General features: G+C 46.4%; 1 protein-coding gene across 3 annotated transcripts in view; it reads right to left on the reverse strand.

Annotated features, from left to right (window-relative positions):
• The window catches only part of SFMBT2 (Scm like with four mbt domains 2), a 202,655-nt gene that overhangs the window by 56,960 nt on the left and 124,696 nt on the right, over positions 1–20,999 (reverse strand). For all 3 annotated transcript variants that reach the window (XM_024106345.3, XM_065552962.1, XM_024106344.3), the window contains exons 8-10: positions 12,693–12,794; positions 9,753–9,900; positions 2,259–2,341 (exon numbers count right to left, since the gene is read on the reverse strand). In XM_024106345.3, coding sequence (XP_023962113.2) covers positions 2,259–2,341; positions 9,753–9,900; positions 12,693–12,794 — 333 coding nt within the window. The remainder of the gene's footprint in view (positions 1–2,258; positions 2,342–9,752; positions 9,901–12,692; positions 12,795–20,999) is intronic.

A 20,999-nucleotide genomic window follows, 5' to 3' on the forward strand; every position in this document is an offset into this window, starting at 1 on the left:
GGAGGCTAATTTATAAAGAATCAATGGCAAACCAGTTAGCTGGGAGTTTATTTTCCTAAGCATTTGGCCACGTCAATCCATTTCATAACTACCTCTGCTTGCTAAATAGCCCCAAGGGAAATGGTTACAATGTATCCACTTCGCTGCCACCTCTCCTTGTGGTAGGTGGAAGATGTGTGATTAAAAAAAAACCAAGTTTGTAATAAACATTCCATCAAAGAGCCGCTCTTCGCGTGGTAACAAATGGACTAGCCTGGTAGGGATGTCAGGCAGATGACAATGGAGAGACGGCAGTTCTCTGTAGAGAACTGTTTTATCAGGAGTCAAATAATAACAGACACGCGTTCGTACAATGAATGTTTAAAAAAAAAAGTTATTAGAACTGATTTAATCTTTGAAGGACAATCTCGGGGTGGCTGGCATTGTGAGCACAGCTCCAGTGCCTAATGAAAAGGAAAAAAAAGGAAGGCAGATAAAAAGAAGGGAAGAAAGAAACAAACGGAAAGGAAATGTGACAATCATCACCAGGTTCATTTATTTGCACGTTATCATATCCCTGTCTCCCACTCTCCATCAGTTCCTGTGATTTAGATTATAAATTCTGCCAGGCAGGGCTTTCCTTTCATACAGGACAGTACAATGCAGGACAGTATGGGGACTCCCCGTCCTGAGGTGAGACGTGATCCAAATCCCACTGATGTCAATGGGTGTCTTTCCAGTGCCTTGAATGGGGTTTGGATCTGGCTTTGGGGCCCCGGAGCTCTACCCTAATAAGAAAGAAAGAAGGGTCACCTATAAGAATTCTAACATGAACGTCAGAGGACCTTTAAATCCAGTCACGCTGAAGGCATATAAGAAAAGCCACACTGTACAAAGGGTGATGTACGGTTCCCGACCCTGAGCATTCCATCGGCAGCACAATGCCGCTGCGCAACGCCAGTTTAACACGATGGAAGATGCACTGCAGACTCGGGAAAAGCGTGCAATGTACCTGAAACAGTAGCAGCATCGTGCTGCTCCTAGGATCACTCCTGCTCACCGGCAGCGCCCATCTCCAGTACACATCATGCCGGTAGCAGGGACAAAGCGGGACAGAGAACAGAAGAAAGTAGGTGTGGCCAAAGGGACACTGACCACAATGTATGCGCCTCACTACAACACTTGGGCTGTGACCCAGTTCCGTGCATCACAGCAGTTCCATGGTGGGTGGGACTGCAGAGAGGCTACCCAGGGGAAGCCAGGCCCACCCTGCACTTCGCTCTACAATTGTCCTCTCCCAGAATAGCATAGCAGGGGAATGACAGGTGGGGGAATAGCTTGTGCATCTTCTGGCCGATGAACGACTGCTCGTAAGTGACCACGAGGAATCAGCTGCCCTCCTGGTTCAAACAATGTATTATTTTGTACAGTTTCAAAGGAATGTTGGGCCCGAATTGCTGATGGGCTCCATGCTCCAATGAAGAAGGCAATCATTTTCTCATACGGACACCAGGCAAGAAGAGCGCTGAACGTTGAAGAGACAGAAGGTTAATGCTTTGCTTAATGAGTGGTGGACTCCTATACATCAAGATTCATAGACGCACAGCTCCTTTCCTAAGAACAGCCCAGCTAGGCATAGTGTCCAAAGCTTTTCTGAGCCTGCAGTGTCACGATGTATAGCACACTCACACACAACTCCTGCTGTATTAGGGAAATTCAAACACTCCCAAATGGTGGAGCTTCCACCTGGCTCAGTCAATGTCCTACTTACTTATACCTCAATGACTTCACTTAGCCTTTTAGTGCACTATATTAAAAACAAAACCCAGAAACAAGAGAAACACTCCAATGAGCAAATCATCCCCACAAAGTCAATAGGAGTCTTTCCATAGACCTCAATGGGCTTGTACAGTATTATTAATTATTTTAATCATGGTAGCACCTACAGTTCTCAACAAAGATCAGGGCCCATCGTGCTGGGTGCTGTACAAACATAGTAAGAGACCTCGAGAGCATGCAATCTAAATAAGCAAGACAGATAAAGAAAGTATTATTGCTCCCATTTTACAGATGGGGAAACTGAGGCATGGAACAATTAAGTGAGTTACTTAGGCTCAGACAGGACATCTGTGGCAGAGCTCTCATCTCCCAGCCCAGTGGTTTAACTACAAGAACATGCTTTCTCACAGAAGGCTTTGGATCAGGCCCTTAGTTCAGAGCAGTAAGTGGGCTTGTTCAAGCTTTGATCAACACCATCACAAAGGGAGAATAAGTCTTACGTTTCTAAAGCAAAAGTGAGGAGCTGCCTCTGCTCCACATTGCTTCTGATAATCTGCCCAGTCAAAGTCCTGGCCAGAGTAACCTGTAGGAGAAGAAAACAGGGAAACATGGTAAGTCATTATTCCATACGGAGGAGAGAAAGAAATGAATATTTCAATGTGACAATAATTTGCACTTCCGTACCGCCTCCTCCCATCTAAGGATCTCAAGGCACTTTACAAACACCAATGAGTTAAGCGCCATATGCCGTTGGGAGGCAGGTAATTATTATCATCCCAATTTAAAGATGGGGAAACTGAGGCCCAGACAGTTTAAGATTACACAGTGAGGGAATGGCAGTGCTAGGAACAAAGACCAGACCTCCCAGCTCCGTGTCAGACACTTAACCCACAAGATCAACCTTCCGGCTTCCCTGTAAATACTCAGGGACTGAAATATTGTATGTGTGGCATGGGTCCAGCACTCAAAGGAGAATAAACGTTGTCACGCTGCTCTGTGTAATGCTAGTTTTATTTGCTATAGTCTATGTGTCATCCAAAATTACTTCTTATTATTATTCTTTGTAGTGGGAGTACTTAGAGGCCCTCATCAAGGATTGTGGCCCCACTGTGAAAGTGCAGTGCACTCACATGTAACAAAAAGATGGCGCCCATCTCAAGGAACTTACAGTGCGTTTAGTTACAACTCTCTATACACACCCGGTGTTGCTGGAACACAGCTGCCTCTAGGGTGGAGGGCAGCCGCTCAGTGGCACATGGCAGTCTACTGGGGGAGAGGAAATTCTTGCCACGTACATCAGGGCAAACCCTCTGAGCTTAATGAAAAGTACCTTAGGATCTTTAATTCTACTCCATTCCAGTTCTAGATATCTTAGGTATTTCTAAGGCCTCCATCGCCATAATATCTCAGCACCTCACACTCGCTAATGTATTGATCCTCCCAACACCCCTGTGAAGTGTGAGTCCTGTTGTACAGATGGGAAACTGAGGCACACAGGATTGATGTGACTTGCCCACGGGCACTCAGGAAGTATAGGTGGAGCAGAGAAATTAACTCAGGGCTCTCAAGTCCTAGGTAGCACCCCAACTTCTGGATCCCTCCTTCCTCTCAGAATGGAGGTCACCTTCATTTATAGGGCCTTGTCTGAAATAGCCCCAGTCCTGAGACTGTATGGAACTCCATGTATCTATCTCGCATGAATGTCTTGTACAACTTGGCTCTTTATACTGTAAGCTCCTTAAGACAGGGCCTGGCTCTGTGTTTCTACAGTGACTAAGAAAATGGGATTCTTATCTTCACTGGGGGCCTGCAGGTGTTACTGTGATAATAACTGTAGAATCATGATCACTGGAAAGTTTCAAGGATGGTTTAAAGCCCAATTTCTCAGCCAGGTCTTCCTCTATGTGGACACAATTTGGGCCCAATCTTACAAGGTTCCGAACACCCTGTAACTTCCATTGTCACACATGGGAAATGAGGGCACTCAAGAACGTACAGGACCAAAATCTTTATACCAGTGAAAGTTATTTCTGTTTTTTCTTTTTTTCTCCTGCAAATGAATTGCAGGTGCAAAAATTGTGGGTGCGAATTACGTCTATAAAAAAAGAAGGGCAAGGTTTTAAAACACGTATCCCTAAGAATCCTGTAGAGAGGCCAGAATTTAGATTAGATGAGATGATCCAGAAGAGGTCCCTTCTACTGACGGTGTACACAACAAATAAAATAGTACAGCGCCGAGCACAGATGGTCACAAAAGGGTCAGCCTCTATGCTCTACAAAAATCAGGATAATGGACACAAGTCAGATATTAGGAATGGCAATATACAAAAACCTGTAGGAGAACACTTCAATCTCCCTGACACACAATAGCAGATGTAAAGGTAGCCATCCTGCAGCAAAAAAACTTCAGGACCAGGCTTCAAAGAGAAACTGCTGAGCTTCAGTTCATTTGCAAATTTGACACCATCAGCTCAGGATTAAACAAAGACTGTGAATGGCTAGCCAACTACAGAAGCAGTTTCTCCTCCCTTGGTGTCCATACCTCAGCTGCTAGAAGAGGGCCTCATCCTCCCTGATTGAACTAACCTCATTATCTCTAGACTGATTCTTGCCTGCATATTTATACCTGCCTCTGGAAACTTCCACTACATGCATCTGATGAAGTGGGTATTCACCCACGAAAGCTTATGCTCCAATACATCTGTTAGTCTATAAGGTGCCACAGGACCCTCTGTTGCTTTTTACAGATCCAGACTAACATGGCTACCCCTCTGATACAAAAATCAAAAAGTTAAAGTCCTATTAATAATTATATAATACCAATACCCGACCAAGAAGAAAGAAATGGAAATTCACGAGGAAACAATCAGAGTTTAGTCAAAAAATGGATATTGTTTTTCATGGAAAATTTTAATTTTCTCTGATATTTTATGTGAAACAGTTTTGGTTTTTCGACACAACACTGATGCCAAAAAATACTCAGATTTCAGAAGTGGAAACAGTTTTGTTTCCCACTCCTTCCAATCCCCTTTTCCCCAGTTTTTCATGCTTTCTTGGTTTTTCATGGAAAATGAGGAAAAAATACAATGAAACAAAACATTTTCTGCAAAAATGTCATTGAGGACGAAAGGCTGTTTTTCATCCAAACGCATTTTCGGCTGAAAAATCTCAACCAGTTCCAAGAAAAAAAAATAAAAATCATTATAGTCAAGTAAGTTTTCTGCGTGACACAGTGGAATGGAAAACAAAACAAATGGCATACGTAACTTCATGTGTTTGTCTTAACGAGAACATCCTACAGACCTAACACTCTCTAGCATTGCTACTAAGACTCTGCTAAAATGTGCTACATCTGTTGAACTTTAGCCCTGAAGCAACAATTCTACCATGGCTGAGGAACAGTAATAAACGATATGTGAAGACAGTTCTTTTGGACACCAGCTGCCAGAATACATTACTGTCAGAAGAAATAAAAAGCTGGATACATTCTAAAGGTTCCCCCATCTCCAATTAAAACCCAGCAGACAGTTTTTGGATCTTTTATTGTGAGCTACACTATAGCTTTGCGGTGAAGATGGGAAAGGCATGTGGCAGTGGATTCACCGGTGGGCCATCTAATTGTCATTCCACAATCATTTTGCGGCCTGATCCTGCACCATTGACATCAGTGGAAATTTTACTGACTTCAACAGTGGCAGGATTGAGCCCTTAGAGAAGAGCTACAAATGAGTATGCCGCAACTCACTAATATTAAGATTCAGTAGCAGAAGGGTGATTACTCCAAGAGCTGACACTCACTAATTCTGCCTGCAAAACACGTTTGAACCCAGGACCTTCTGATCCACATTGCAGACCTCACCTGCGTGAGCTAAATGAGTAGCTCCATTAGCAAGTTGCATTAGTAAACTGTTATCCTCTTGTGGCTCAATGTACATTGACTCGCTTTGCTAATGTGTTTGAAATGCTGCCGACAAAACGGGGGGGGGGGGAAGAATGTGCTATTATCTTGTCTGTACAACACTAGAAGAGCCTAGTGGCTTACTCAGAAGTGAATATAACAATCCAAATGTACTGAAAGTTTTAAAGGGAGTGTTCCCTTAGTAAACCTTACAAATGGTAACTCTACCGAAATGTTTCCCCCTCTCCTAATAGCTCATAAAAAGAAACAATGGCTGTTACTCGAAAGGGAAGTGGTCTATAAATCCAGTTCTAATAAATATAAACTGAGCCTGTTCAATGTTTACACAGAGGTAGGAACTGGGTATTCATTTTTGGCACTATATATAAAAATACTGCTCTATTTCTAGCAGCATATGTTTACAAGTCCAGCACATGACTCATCTACTGTACATTTTCTCTGTCGACCTCTGCTTTACAAAAGATGCGGTGGTGTACATGTAAAAGCGGGATAGATATTCTACATAAAAAAAGCACGGTGATGCCGAATAATCAGACAGGCCACACTATGCCTGATGGAACAAACTATTACTGTCCTAGGCAATGAAAGTAAGGGAACATTATAATCATGGAACCTTATCTCCATTTAAAGTTATCCAGAGAATAGAGTGTAAATATACAAGAACAAAGATTCCTTGTACAAAGAAGAAATTCTCAGCAGTGGCTTTGCTTTCTCATCTCCTCTTGCATATCGATTTGTGGACTTTTCCTACAGATGGGCATTTTGCTAGCAAGTATCTTCAGTGTCTTTTCTACATGGGAAAGATCCTGGCCAGAAACTTCTCAGCACAGTATCATATGAAAGAAGCTAAGGCTCTCCCACCCCCACAGCAGCAGGAGGAGTTTGGGTGTGGGTAGGGGGCTCAGGCCTGAGGGCTGGGGTGCAGGAGGGGGTGAGGGCTTTGGGGGTGCTTACCTTGGGAGGGTTCCCTGGAAGCAGCAACATGTTCCTCCCTCAGCTCCTAGCTCCGCCCACAGCCTCTGCCCACAGGCACCGCCCCCGCAGCACCCATTGGCCCTGGTTCCTGGCCAATGGTTGCTGCAGAGCTGGCAGCATGCGGAGCTAGGAGCTCAGGGAGGGACATGTTGCCGCTTCCGAGAAGCCGGGTAGGGAGCCTGCCAGCCCTGCCAACTCCCTTCCCCCACCACGAGCGGGGGTCCCGGGCTACTCCCACCCAAGCACCCTCAGCCCTTCCCCCCCCCCCAGAACACCCCCCCAGCACTTGCGGTGCCCCCCCCCATGCACCCATAGCACACCACCCCTGTGAACCCACAGCACCCCCCGGGCCACACCCCCGAGCACCCATGCCCCTCCCAGCACCCTTTGCTTCCTCCCCTCCCCCCCAGCACCTGTGGGCACTCCCAAGATTTAGTCAGGGGTACAGTATAAGTCATGGACAGGTCATGGGCTGCGAATTTTTGTTTACTGCCTGTGACCTATCCATGACTTTTACTAAAAATACCTGTGATTAAAACGTAGCCTTAAATATATTTCATCAGTTGCCTGTTCACACCATTGTTGTCTTTTGGAAACAACTAATTTCTGTAGCTCTCCACCCCTTTTATATTTGTCCTGTTTGTTTCTTTAATGTTCAAGGCTGATATTGTCCTGTTCAGAAAGGGCTAGAGAGACATGGGCTCACGTAAGTCCCCCCAGGACTCTTTGCCAGTTTGGTTACATTTTTATTTCCCAGACACTTTTTAAATCAGGCATTTAGAAGTGCTCAGACCTCTGATCACATTTGAGTGACAGACATAGCGCTTGTCAGATGAAAAGGCTTTCGACACCCTGGGTGTTAAGATGTATTTTGGGCATAGAGCCACCAAACACACCAGAAGTAATATGTTAATTTACTCTGTATGGATATCTCCCATCTTCCTCATGTCATTGCTTACACGTCCCCTTCAGGATCCTTGATTCAACAGCCCCACCTAGCAGACTGGAGATTTTCGGTGTGCTAATTTAGCACGGTTTCCATGCATGTCTGTTACTGGGGGACAAGAGGATTTCTAATGATTCCTCAAGAACCTTCAGGAACCCAGATCCCTGGAGGTGATACTATACATCTATTTTCTCCTTAAACATTTCTGGCTCAGGTACAGAAACAAGTACAGTAGTCACCAGAGGTGCAACTATGCTGCTGCCATGCCAAAAAAAATTGGCATCAAATGCAGAAGTCAAGGCAACCTGAATCATAAAATTCTGTATCGAAAGGCCTTTGTATCACCTTAAATTGAAAGTGCGTGGTATGGAACTTACGAAGCAATGGCCACTGTAGAGAGAAACATATGGTCTATCGTCTTAGTTAATTAACAGGCCCGTATGAGATGGATTCTGAATAGGCAGGTTACCTGGTCAAGTATGGGGTGGCTAGGGGCAAATACTAAGATTTATGAGCAATGAAGCTGATAATTGTGGTGCAGTGGAATCAGGGGACCTGGCTTCTAGCCCTGGTACCGCCAGTGACTAGTATGAGTCCTTGGGCAAGTTACTTTGCTGTTCTGTGCCTTGGTTTGCCTTATCTAATTAAACCATAGGCTTCTTGGGGGAAGGCCTAGCTATGTGTCTGTACAGTGCTTATGATGCTGGGTCCTGTTATGTAAACTGGAGACAATGGTTTTGACTCAGGCCCTATATGAAAAGGGATTCATTAGACCATTCTTTGAGGAAATAGTTTTCCTAACAAACATTTGTGAACAGTTAAGCAAGCACCTTGGTTTCAAGCAGTATTGAACTCAGTGTCAAGAGGCCACATTCATTTCTCTAGAACTAGCAGAATAAAAGAGGATAAATTCTGTCTGCAGATGTGAGTATACAGCTGCCACTGACTTCAGCATGGGCTTCAGATTAAGCATATGCTGGAGGGTTTTTGTTGGATATGTGCCCGATACCTTGTATGGGTGAACCCACTAGAAGCAGAGTTTTAATCCACTAACAGTATTAGCGTGACAATGGAATAATAGTTTACAGGCTAGCACGCAGCAGCATTTTATTTCCAATTTAAATAAACTCTCACTCACCAAATATTATTGGGGGGGGGGATTACAATTTTGTTTCAAGTGGCTTTGCTGACACCAGAATATCAATTTTAGCAAAAAAAAAAAAAAAAAAAAAAACAGTAGCATTATGGCTGATCTTGCACTGAAGTAGATGGAGTTTCAAAAATTACCTCCTTTTCAAGGTTTTCTAAAACTGGAACAATTTATCCGAATTGCTCCAAAATGAAAAAAACTCCAATTGGAAGTTCTCAGATTTTGTTGCAAGTGTTTCTTTTGGCTTCCAGTCCTAATTCTCCCACCAATGTATTGGGTGTTCTTGGGCAATAACTTCTTTGTGCCTCAGTACCCCCAGCCCCGCATCTGCAGAATGGCCCCTTTTATATCCATGGACTGCTCATTATCAATCTCCCTTAGCTACTTGCCATATTATCTGAGCACCTCACGTTGTTAAATATATCTTCACTACACCTGTGTAAGGGAGGGCAGTGCTATTAGACCCATTTTACAGATGGGGAATTAGTGCACAGAGATGCTAAATGACCTGCCCAAGTCCAAACAGGAAGTATGTGAGAGAGGCAAGATTTGAACTCCTATTTCCCAAGCTACTGCCCTAGCCACTGGACTATCCTTCCTCTCGGGATACAGTAATGAGAAGGGCACAATATGGCCTTCAATGTTCATACAGCGCCATGAAGGTGCTGAGTATTATAAAGATCCATATTACAAGAATTCATTATTTTCTGTTTTGTTGCTGTGTCAGTCCCAGGAAATTAGGATTTTTAATCAACTTCAGTACAGTACATAATGCACGTCAATAAATAAAACCATTTATAGGACCAGCTCATCAGCTACTCCAATTTATTCCAGCTGTGGATTTGGCCCATATCATTTAGTGTAATTTTTTCCAGACAATTAGCACTTCTATCTTCCCAGGTAAATTGAAACGTCGTTTTTAAAGGCATCAAGAGAGCCGGTTTGTCTTTTGGTAGGGGAAAAACAACAACAAAATACCGACCATCAAAACGCATAATACAGACCCTTGGGAGGTGTGAGATTGACTCCGTTTTTAAGGCACCATTGTACTGGTAAGATCCCTAAGGAATCAGCATGGCAGAGCATTGAGATTTTGCTGGGTTCGGGTCTCAGGTCATCAATGGTCACTTGTAAATAATGATTGTTAAAAACCTGAAGGGCAGAAAACAGGCCAACGTTAATTTATTGTAATGCACGCCACACTGGGGTCAAATAACGTATCTCTGCCTGGTTGTCAGCATAATTCTCCATAGTTCGATGTGCGGGTCTCAGCTAGGAGGGCTCATTTATCAGCTCAGACAGTCGAAATAGGCTCCTGAAACTCCATAGTGAGGAATGGAACTAGGAGTTGTATTGATCATGTCTGCCATGTGGGTGAAACTCATCTATAAGCAGAGAGCCAGCAAAGACTAGGCACCAGTTACCTCCCACTCAAAAGAGGGTGAAAGCAGGATTTAAAGCAGAGGTGGGCAAACTATGGCCCACAGGCCACATCTGGCCCACGGGACCCTCCTGCCTGGCCCCTGAGCTCCTGGCCCGGGAGGCTAGCCCCCGGCCCCTCCCCTGCTGTTCCCCTGCCCCTGCAGCCTCAGTTCACTGCACCGCCGGCACAATGCTGTGGGCAGCAGCGCAGCTACAGAGCCGGTTGACCCGGTGCTCTGTGCTGCGTGGTGGCGTGGCTGGCTCCAGCCGAGCGGCGCGGCTGCCTGTCCTGGTGCTCTGGGCAGCGCAGCTGTAGCGCCGCCAGCCACCGGTGCTCCAGGCAGTGTGGCAAGGGGGCAGAGAGCAGGGGCGGTTGGATAGAGGGCAGGGGAGTTAGGGGTGGTGGTCAGGGGGCGGGGGTGTGGATAGGGGTCAGGGTGGTCAGAGGGTGGGGAACAGGGGGGTTGAATGGGGAGGGGTCCCTGGGGGCAGTCAGGAAGGAGAGGGGGGTTTGGATGGGGCGGTGGGGGGCAGTCAGGGCAGGGGTTCCGGGGGTGGTCAGGGGACAGGGAGAAGGGATGGTTGGATGGGGCAGGAGTCCCAGGGGGGCAGTCAGGAATGAGAGGAGGGGTTGGATGTGGGGGCAGGGGGCAGTCAGGGGCGGAAGGTCCAGGGGCGGTCAGGGGACAGGGAGCGCGGGGAGAGGTGTATGGGGCAGGAGTCCCGGGGGGGCCATTAGGGGACGGGGGGGGGGGGGGGGGGGGTTGGATGGGGCAGGAGTCCTGGGGAGCCGTCAGGGGATGAGAAGCAGGGGGTGGTTGGATAGGGGCCGGGGGCTGGGCCACGCCTGGCTGTTTGGGGAGGCACAGTCTCCCCTACCCATCCCTCCATACAATTTCTGAAACCCGATGTGGCCCTCAGGCCAAAAAGTTTGCCCAACCCTGATTTAAAGGGCCCTGGACCTCGTGCTGTCCTTTGGCACGGGGTGAATTCCACCTGTTGTGTCACATCCTAGTTACAAAGGGACACACTCAGATTGAGAGGACATGCCTGGGACCTCAGTGAGAGTCACATGTGGGCAGAACCTGGCCTGAAGTGTGTTATCTGAAGCACTGTGGCAATGACTTTTACCAGACCAGTTAAGAGGGATGACAACGTACTTGCTAACATTTCTGATGGGGACTCCTGATTTGATGCCACATAAACATGCAGGGCACCACCTAAGCTTCTGGGGCTGCTCACCAATTGAATTTGCTAGAAACAAATCCTGGCTCATCCTGGGCTGGAGGTGAGAAGGGGCAAGGCGTCTCTTTCCCCTTCACGTGCGCCTGGGGGCTTGATCCTGCAGCCGCTGAAATCAATGGCACTGACTTCAAAGGTGCAGGATTGGGCCCTGCCGCACGTTGCCATTAGCTCTGCCTATGCAAAAGGAGTGAACTGGGTAAGGTAGCCGGAAGAGGGTGTGTCCAGTGTGGTTGTGGGCGGGGCTTTTATATCGGTAGGAGAGAGAGGGTAGACCGCTCATAAAGTGTAGTGAGTTCCCAAGCCAGCTCCTCTCGGCTGTTTACACTACCACACACCACCTCTAGCACAGCTCATGTGCAGACAGGCAAGGTTTAGCCCTTCTTTAATTACCAGGCGATGGTGGCCTTCTTGCCTGCTATAAGGGCCATCAGCTAGATAGTGCAGACAGCTGCTCAGCGGGCATGCCAGCTGTTCCTGGCACTGCACAGGTAGTGCAATATTCTTAGCTACCAGTGTGGGCCTTGGAGAACCTCAATGGTGACACAACTGAACCAGAAAAGGCAACGCGGGTGTGAGGTGCCATTTTAACAGATCAGTCCCTGGTCAGTAAGTTGGCCTGAAAAGCACCTGCTCACTGCTGAGATACCAAGGGACTGCAGAACGAATAGGGCCATCTGTTGTTCTGGGACTGTATGCAAGCATGAGGATGTGCTCCCTTTTCCGGGGTCAGAGGCGAATGGATGAAGAAAGAGGTTTTAGCATGATATAGGGGTGCAAGCCCCTACACCTCCCACTCCCTTTCCCTACGGAATGTGTGTGTTACCACCAATGCTGTACCCGCTTTATTGGGCAGGAGGGAGAAAACATGCATACTCCCTGTCCCCGCCCTATCCTGCCCCCTTGTCCCAGGTGGTTATTATGCAGAATAGCTTCTGTATAGCAAGGGAAGAGGAAGGTGAGATGGTGCTGAATGGGCAGCCCAGTCTCCCCTTCCTTGTAGTGGGGGGGAGATCTGCACACAAGATCCCCAGCATGTATAGGTCTAAGGAAGATATCATCCCGCGCCAACTAGCACAATAAAAATACACAGATGATCCACGAGGAGAGAGAGCAAGGTGACGGGCAAGGATTTTTTTTAATGCACATTTATTATTCTGATCTCCAGCTAATGAAATTCCACTGGACAGTCATTTAAACGTGATTATTAACCATGGGTGGTTATTCACCTATAGTTCGGGGCCAGCATGGTATTTTCAGTCCCACTTGCAAGAGCTCACCTTAGTCACTGATGCAGGACAGATATTAAAGGGTTCCCTCATGCCCACCACCTCCAGCTTCATCCCCACTGTGAAGAAGTGGCTCCTCAAATCAGCATGATCCTATGCATATATATGGGAAACAAGCAAATCTGCGTATCAGTGATACCGGCCACAAACTCAGCATTTATGAGAACCAAGTGCCCCAGCATTTTATTTTACAAGAGGTACATTTGCCTGCAGTAATGAATCTGCCTGTGTTGCCTAATTAATACGTTGCTCTGTGGCTTTGATTGTTTTCTCTGGGTGGACAGTTTTCCTAACAAAAGAAAGAAACCAAGTATAAACTTTTAAGCCAGACCAGGATAGGCGAGAGAATAAAGGATCCCATACTAATGCTTGGATCCTATAGGATGGATATTCGGGGCCAAATCTTTCATTCCTTAAACAGCAACAACTTCCACTGACTTCACCTGAAATTTCTCAGTGGATGTTGGCAGCTTGTGACCGTGAGCAGCTAGATTCTCATTTTCACAAAGGTGTTTCTGTGCTGGTCTGACAGCATCACGGGGTCTTAAATGGAACAGAAATGGATAACTTAGAATATCGCTTGTGTAGGGTCCCCTCATCTGGTGTAAGGGATCTACGTCAGCCCTGTTCCTAGCCCCTCAGCACGGGGGGCACACTGGGAGTTGTAACAGGGGAATGTCAGGGGTGTGGCCAGAGTGCACTGCCCTATAGCTATTCTCCATTTCCCAAGGCCCATGGGGCAGATGTGAAGGAGAGCAGCCCAAAGGCTGCTCTACATTTACACAACAGGCGAGGCAGGTTCCTACGTGACAAGAGAACACAGGAAACACAGACACAACTTTAAAGAGACCTTAACCCATCCCCCACTTTGACCCTGACCAAGCATAGGTAACTCAAAATTAGGTCCAGTGACGAAAATCAGGCTCTCTAGCTGTTGAGACAAGGGACAGCACTAGATGTCAGCCATTTATTTTAAAAGCCATGCAATGACACTGCACGTTACTGCCTTAGGGCTATGTTAAGCCTCACAAGGTGGGCGCGAAGGGATCGCACAGAAGTTAGGAGACTCTGGCTGACTCAGCAAAATTGCCTGTGGTCACCAGTGCCCATCCAGATCTCCTGGATGGTACAGAAGAGGGTAGGGGCCATGTCTCTGCCCCCTTGGCAAGCCTAGCTCTGGTGAAGGCATTCAGGGGATGCAGGCCCTGGGATTGTGGCTCACCCCTATGCAGCATCACAAGAGATGGAGGGATGGACGGATCCTTGGTCCCTCCCCCAGCTTGCAGACCTGCACGGGAGTGGCAACAACCTGGCCCTCCAGCCACACAGGATTTCAACAAGGTTTCCCAAAAGTCACCACTCCAGCTGGCCCCCCTCAGACGAGCAGAACAGGCCATGGAGACAGAACAAGTCCTCAGAACCCAAAAGGCAGGCAGCAAGGTTGCACATTTACAAGGCAGTGCGGGGAAGCCGGCCAGCACTAAACCTGGTCTGGGCATAAGTAAAGCGCCCTCCTCAAACGCTAAATCCACTAATGTAACAAAGGGCCAGAGTCTACCAGTCTACCAGGAAGGATGGCGCCAGTGGTTATGGCATTAGGCTGGGATTTGGAAGATCCACATTCAATTCCCTGCTCCGCCAAAGGCTTGCTATGTGATCCTTGGGGGGGAGAGGGTCACCTAGTGTCTCTGTACCGCTGTCCCCCATGTGCAAAATGGAGATATTAGTCCGCCCCTCCTTCACAGGGGTGGTGCGAGGTTTGTAAAGTCTGAGAAGTGATCAAATAACATTATCTTACTCAGGCTGAGCAGTACCTTACGCTGCAAGGAGAAGATTTCAGTGGAAAAAGAGACTATGTGAATATGGGTGGACGAATCTGGACCTAAACAGACACTTTGATCTGCTGGCCTGTGCATGCACGATTAAGGGAAAGGTTTGCCCAACTTTGTAGGGAATTAATTTGGGTGTTCAAATGCCTTACTTGGCTTTTAAACTCTCAGCCTCAGACTCCAAACTGGGACGGTGCTAGCCACGGATTTATCCTTTGCAAGGGGCAGGCAAGTCTTGTTCCCATTATTTAGACACCTGTTTCCTCAACAAAGGACATCACAGGTAGAAGCCCTAGGACCGCATTGCATTAAGGATCACATTTCAGTTTTATTAGCTCAAGAGTGATCTCCTTTCTGTGGTAAAAGAGTATTTCCAAACCATCAATCCATTAGCCAGTACATCTCCTGCGATAAGAGGTATTGTTTCACTTTAAAAAAAAATGCTCTGGACTCCAAATTGCATGGAGAAAACCTACTTCTATCTAATAGTACTTGGCAATGCCATTCCCTTCTACATTCACCGCTACATGTTATATTCCTGTCCTAAAGTGGTTTTATATTGATTCAAAGTAGTATGTCATTTTTCCCCCCTAGAACTGTCTTTACTTACGGATTTAACAGTTTCTATCTTGGGGAACTTCTGTTTCTAGTGACATTGAAGGAAGGGTTTTACAAGCTTTAGTAGAGACGGAGGAATCATTGTTTTAATCTTGCTTTGCACTTCCATTGTACCTTTCATCGGAGGATCTCAAAGCACTCTAAAAACATTAATGGATTTAGTCTCCCTGCAGGGTAGATATTATTTTCTCCATTTTGCAGCTAGGGAAACTGCCGAAGGTTAAGTTAATTGCCTAAAGCGACACAGTAAATTAATAGCAGGGAAAGGAACACAACTCAGGAATCCTAGCCTCTGGCTATATATTTTAACCATTAACAATAAAGCCTAGCGCTTATATAGCACTTTTCACCTGTAGATCTCAACGTGCTTTACAAAGGAGGACAGTATCATTACCCCCATTTTACAGATGGGGAAACTGAGACACTTACTCATGTTTGCTAGTTATCATCCCCTCCTGCTCAGTTCTAATGGCACAATCTAACCCACAAAGAGGGTGACATCTCATTTCTACTAGCCTTACGGTGAGCAGTACTTTATTCTGGGATCAGTCCCATTGCTTAAATGGGATTGCTCATGGAGTAAGGCAACTACTCGACAAGAGTCAGAGTAGCAGAATCTGGGCCTGTGTAAATAGTGCCTAGAGTGTATGATGGATGCTTCAGAAATGCCTATCGTCATCACCATCAAAATCATCAGCTTTGCCACGGAACGTTTCAATTAGAGATGGGGCATGGTTGCAAAATTCAGACCTGAGTCCAGATCTACATTTCAAACCCCCAAAGTTCGGAAGCATTTGGACTGAGGATTTTGATCTGGCTGTTACAGACACAGGGTCCAGCCATGAAGTTCGTTTCTACGTTTTGAATGCCCCAACCATTTGCTTCCAAGTATATAGACAGGGATCATTTGCAAAATGTGCACTTGGGAACTAGGTTTGGACTGCAACACCTTCCCCCAGATCTGGGATATGATCTAGTCTCAAGCGTCAATACATTTTAAAAACCTAGATCCAGCAAAGCACTTAAGCATGCACTTTACTTTAAATAAGTGAGTAGTCCCATTGGCCTCAAAGGGGGTTGCTCATATGCTTAAAGTTAAATCCATGTTTAAGTATTTTGCTGATTGGTGCCTAAATACCTAGACCATATTGCGAATCATTTTTATCTGCATCCATTTCTGGGGTTGAGTTTTCCATAGCTAGTGTTTGTTGTTACTTTCTTAAAGACAAAATTAATTCAACAGAAAGAACAAAACTCTGTAGAAGTCTAACAATACATAGCATGGTTTTGTTTCAAAAGCACATCCGTGTCTGCCTTCGGATCTTATTTTGCAGCCCAGCACCTTAATGTTTTGAGCACCTTGCATGTAAAATCAATACCAAGAGTGAAGTCCCTAGTGGACTTCATGGAGTCTCAGGTATTTCTTTCTTTTTGGGGTCAAAACTCTACACAGGGTAGAGGTTTTTTTGGGGGGGGGGGGAAGCGGGGGCTGATTTGTTTTGTTCAACAGTTGCGTAGGGATTTAGGAGTAAAAAGGGGTGTTACTGTGGAATGTCATTCTTATGACATTTGCTTCACCCCTAAAGCCCGTTAGACTCTGGATTCACCTATTTCTCCTGGAAGTTTGTTACACAATAATATTTATGAAAAACGTCTTAAACCACACTTTCACCTCAATAATGGGGGGGAGGGGGAGGGAAAGGAAGGATCCAAAAACCAGTCCCTCCAGTCCCAGTGGTCTGACTGCTTTGGGCCACTGGGAATTGGCGAGGCTACGGCATATGCTTCTCTTCAAAACTCCAATTAACTGACATCATTTCTAAGAATATGTTTCACTGAAGTGAAAGGAAAGCTTTTAATTAGTATTAGTCTCAAACTGATACACTGCATAATGAACTGCTCTCTCATTCCTGTATTCACACTGCTACATGATATGCCATGTTAAACAGGAAAAAAAGGACTTTCCTAGTCATTCCACATTGTGTTCTCTCTCCTGGTTTATTTCCTTCTATAAGGACGACCAAGTGTTTTAGGCACCTTTCTTATATTTAAATCCTCATTAGGCGCTCCTTGTTCCCCCAAAATGGATACCCTCTGCAGCGGGAGTTTTGGATGTACAAAGAAAGGGCTCGCTTCCTGGAAAGCAGTGGAGGCTAGCAGATCGGGCACTCTGCCGCAACTCAGGAGACTGGTTTTTAATTCCTGGCTCTGCTGGGTTACCTTGGGCAAGTGACTTCATGTCTCTGTTTCCTCTCCCGCCCTTTGTCTGGTTTCGCCTTTGGAGTCTGCCCCAAGTGAGAGATGGCCCATCGTTATGCTGTCCCAGGCGCACACCGGACACCAATGTGATGAAGGGTGGCAAAATCTGGCCCTTTATTATTATTTCACAAGGTTCAACAGTTAAGAATCCAAAGCACATGCTTGAGCTGAGGCGTGAGGGAAGCTGCCAGCAGTCCGGGGGAGCTGGCACACCTTACAAACTCTGGGCTAGTCAGATCCAGGGCTTTGATTCGGGGTCTGCTATAAAGGTAGGGGTCACTTGCAGAATTCAAACTGGGTGTGGATAATAAACACTTTCAAAGTGAGTGAGTGAGTGGATCCAGGATTATCTCCACAATGAACAGGTGGGGACACCAAGGAGAAAATTACGTAATTCCCAAAGAAGGGGACTGGGCATTTGGACTCCTGGGTTCTATTCCCAATTCAGTCAGTGACTTGGTGTGGGACAGGTGACTGGTCACTTCACCTCTCACAGCTATCTACTCAAGGTGACCACGGCTATCAGAACCTGGCCCAAGAAGAGGGGGGCGAAGATGTCTTTGGCAGTTTCCAACATTTTATTCCCCTCATTTAATGTCTGAGCCAGACTGTGAATCTTTACTCCTTGCGGCTGAGCAATTGCTCGCCCCACGGACTGTAATGGAACTAGATAGATGAGGATTTGGCCCACCAAGTTATATGGCCTGTATATAGGGCTTAGAACAGAAACGCCCCCTCAGCGTTAACCACAGAAGAGCGGTGCAGTGTGTGTGGGGGGGTGGAACCGCTAACCCACTAAGATGCTGCAAAGCTCTTTCCCGCCAAGCGCAATTTCTCCTCAGCAGTCTGAACCCAGAGAATTAACATGGTACAAGCACAGCAGTAGCTCATTCAAAGGGGCACGATCTCTAACGTAAGCGATTACGGCCTACAACAGCGTTCCTGAGTTATGAATGGCACATTACAGAACCTCTGCTGAACGAAAGAAAGCCTGTCATCTACAGTCTGGGCCACCTCGGGAGTAGCCAGAGCTGTAATGAATCTCACCGAGAATCTCAAGAAGCAATTAAACTGAACCGCGTTCTCGCTGGCGTCTAGGGCGAGCACAGCAGATGCAATTGCAGATCTTCCGACGTGCTTTTTGCGTTGTTGGAAAGATGGCAGTCGACAGCTACGTTTGAGTAATCATCATAACAGTGGGCTGCCCCTTACTATGAAACACGCTGCCGCAGCACCTCTCAGCGGAGGATCTCAGATTGCTTTGCAATCATTAGCTAACCAAGCCTCTCTGCATTCACATGCAGTATAATCCCTGGTTTACGTGCCCACAGAGCTGCAGGATTCGATGCTGTGAGAGGCGAAGAGATCAGTCACCTGTCCCACACCAAGTCACTGACTGAATTGGGAACAGAACCCAGGAGTCCAAACGCCCAGTCCCCTTCTTTAGGAATTAAGTCATTTGCTCCTTGGTGTCCCCACCTGTTCATTGTGGAGATAATCCTGGATCCAGTCACTCAGGCTGGGTCTACACTACCCGCCTGAATCGGCGGGTAGAAATCGACCTCTCGGGGATCGATTTATCGCATCCCGTCGGGACGCGACAATCGATCCCCGAATCGACGCTCTTACTCCACCAGCGGAGGTGGGAGTAAGCGCCGTCGACGGGAAGCCGCAGAGGTCGATTTTGCCGCCGTCCCTACAGCGGGGTAAGTCGGCTGCGATACGTCGAATTCAGCTACGCTATTCGACGTAGGGTTTATTACCACTCAGTTTGAATGCTGCAAGTAGCCCCTACCCTTATAACAGGAGCCTAAACGATTTAGTGCCTAAGTAAGTTAGACTCCTAATGCCCATTGGAAGTCACTGTCCAATGGGACCTCCAATGGGAATTAGGCACTTAACCTGCTAAAGCACTTTTGTAAACACTAAGTGCCTGACTCCCATTGAAAGCCAGTGACTTTCAATGGGTGTTAGAAGCCTAATTCACTTAGGCACTTTTGTAGATGCCTAAATACCTTTGGAAATCTAGCCATTAGGCACTTGAGTGTCTAATTCTTGTTGAAAGATGTAAGCTCCTAAATCACTTTTGGAACTGGGACTTAAGCACCTAAGCCACTTAGGCAGTTTTAAAATGTTACCCAAAGCCATATTTTGAGCTGGCTACTGTAGCTGCTCCCACAAATTTTGAGGAGTGCACCCATTCTGCAAATACACAACCACATTCACCGTCCTTTCTGCTGCTACCTGGATACAATTATAAACCACAGTTTGGCCTAGCGTTGGGAATAATGGATCCAGCAGTTTATAGAGCAAGCTAGAGATGAGTTCAAAATGCAAAATTCACCTTCTGATTTCAAACACTCCCAAGCTCTGGGCTATTCAAATCCAGGGCTTTGATTCAGGGTCCAGCATAAAGATGGGGCCAATTGCGGAACTCAGAACTGGGTTTTGCTATTGAACATCGCCAAAGTGATTGGATCCACGATGACCTCCACACTGAACAAAAATGAGTAAACAAATGATGAGCCTGATTCTTCTCTTCCCTTCCACCAGTTGCACTGGTGTAAAACACTAAAGACTTCAGCTGTGTCTATACTTTATTGCTACAGGGGCACAACTACAGCTGGACTAATGTAACACTTAAATAAATACCTATCTCAGAGAACTGGAAGGGACATTGAAAGGTCATTGAGGCCAGCCCCCTGCCTTCACTAGCAGAACCAAGTACTGATTTTGCCCCAGATCCCTAAGTGGCCCCCTCAAGGATTGAATTCATAACCCTGGGTTTAGAAGACCACTGCTCAAACCACTGAGCTATCCCTCCACTACCACAATAGCAGGGGTTCTCCCATCATTGTCGTTAATCCCCCTCCATGAGAGGCAGTACCTACGTCGACGAAAAAATTCTTCCATCAACCTACAGCTGTCTACACCGGGGGTAAACTCAGCTTAACTACGTCACTCGGGGGTGTGGCTTTTTCACACACCAGTGAAAGTTAGGTTGACCTAACTTTTTAGGCCTTCAATAAAACCTTGCCTTAGTTTATACTGCTTGGAGGGAGGGGCGGAATTAGATCACAAATTGTATTTTTTGATCACGGATTGTATTTTTTGTTCTGACTTTTCAATAATATGTTCCTCCCAATGTTTTCCTCAGTGCCCGTGGGAACTGGGGGTTTCCAATAGTCTAATTTTAAGCAGACAGTTCATGTGTGATGTTCAGTTCAGGACAGGAGGAAACGTGATAAGAAGGATCTCTAAGCTGTCTCCACAGGAATCATGCCTTTCTTTTTCATTAACAAAAAAGAGCCCTCCCAAATGCAGTTCCCTGCTTTATTTCCACATGAATTGGGCTTGTTTGCAATTCAACTTCCTTTTCTAAACGTGGAGAGATTTCTATGAGGACACACACAGGAGAAAGAGAGACAGCAGAAGCTGGGGCTTGCTGGTTGGACAGGCAGTGTTGGGAAGACACTAAAATTTAGTGTGGGAGGGGGAAATCATTCGAGATATTATGACCCCGCTCCCCAGCAGAAGTAACAGTTAAGCTGTCTGAACCCAATTCTGCCCTCTGATGTGTGACTCGAAATCC

This window comes from Chrysemys picta, chromosome 1 (genome assembly GCF_011386835.1).
Source record: "Chrysemys picta bellii isolate R12L10 chromosome 1, ASM1138683v2, whole genome shotgun sequence".
NCBI lineage: Eukaryota > Metazoa > Chordata > Testudines > Emydidae > Chrysemys > Chrysemys picta.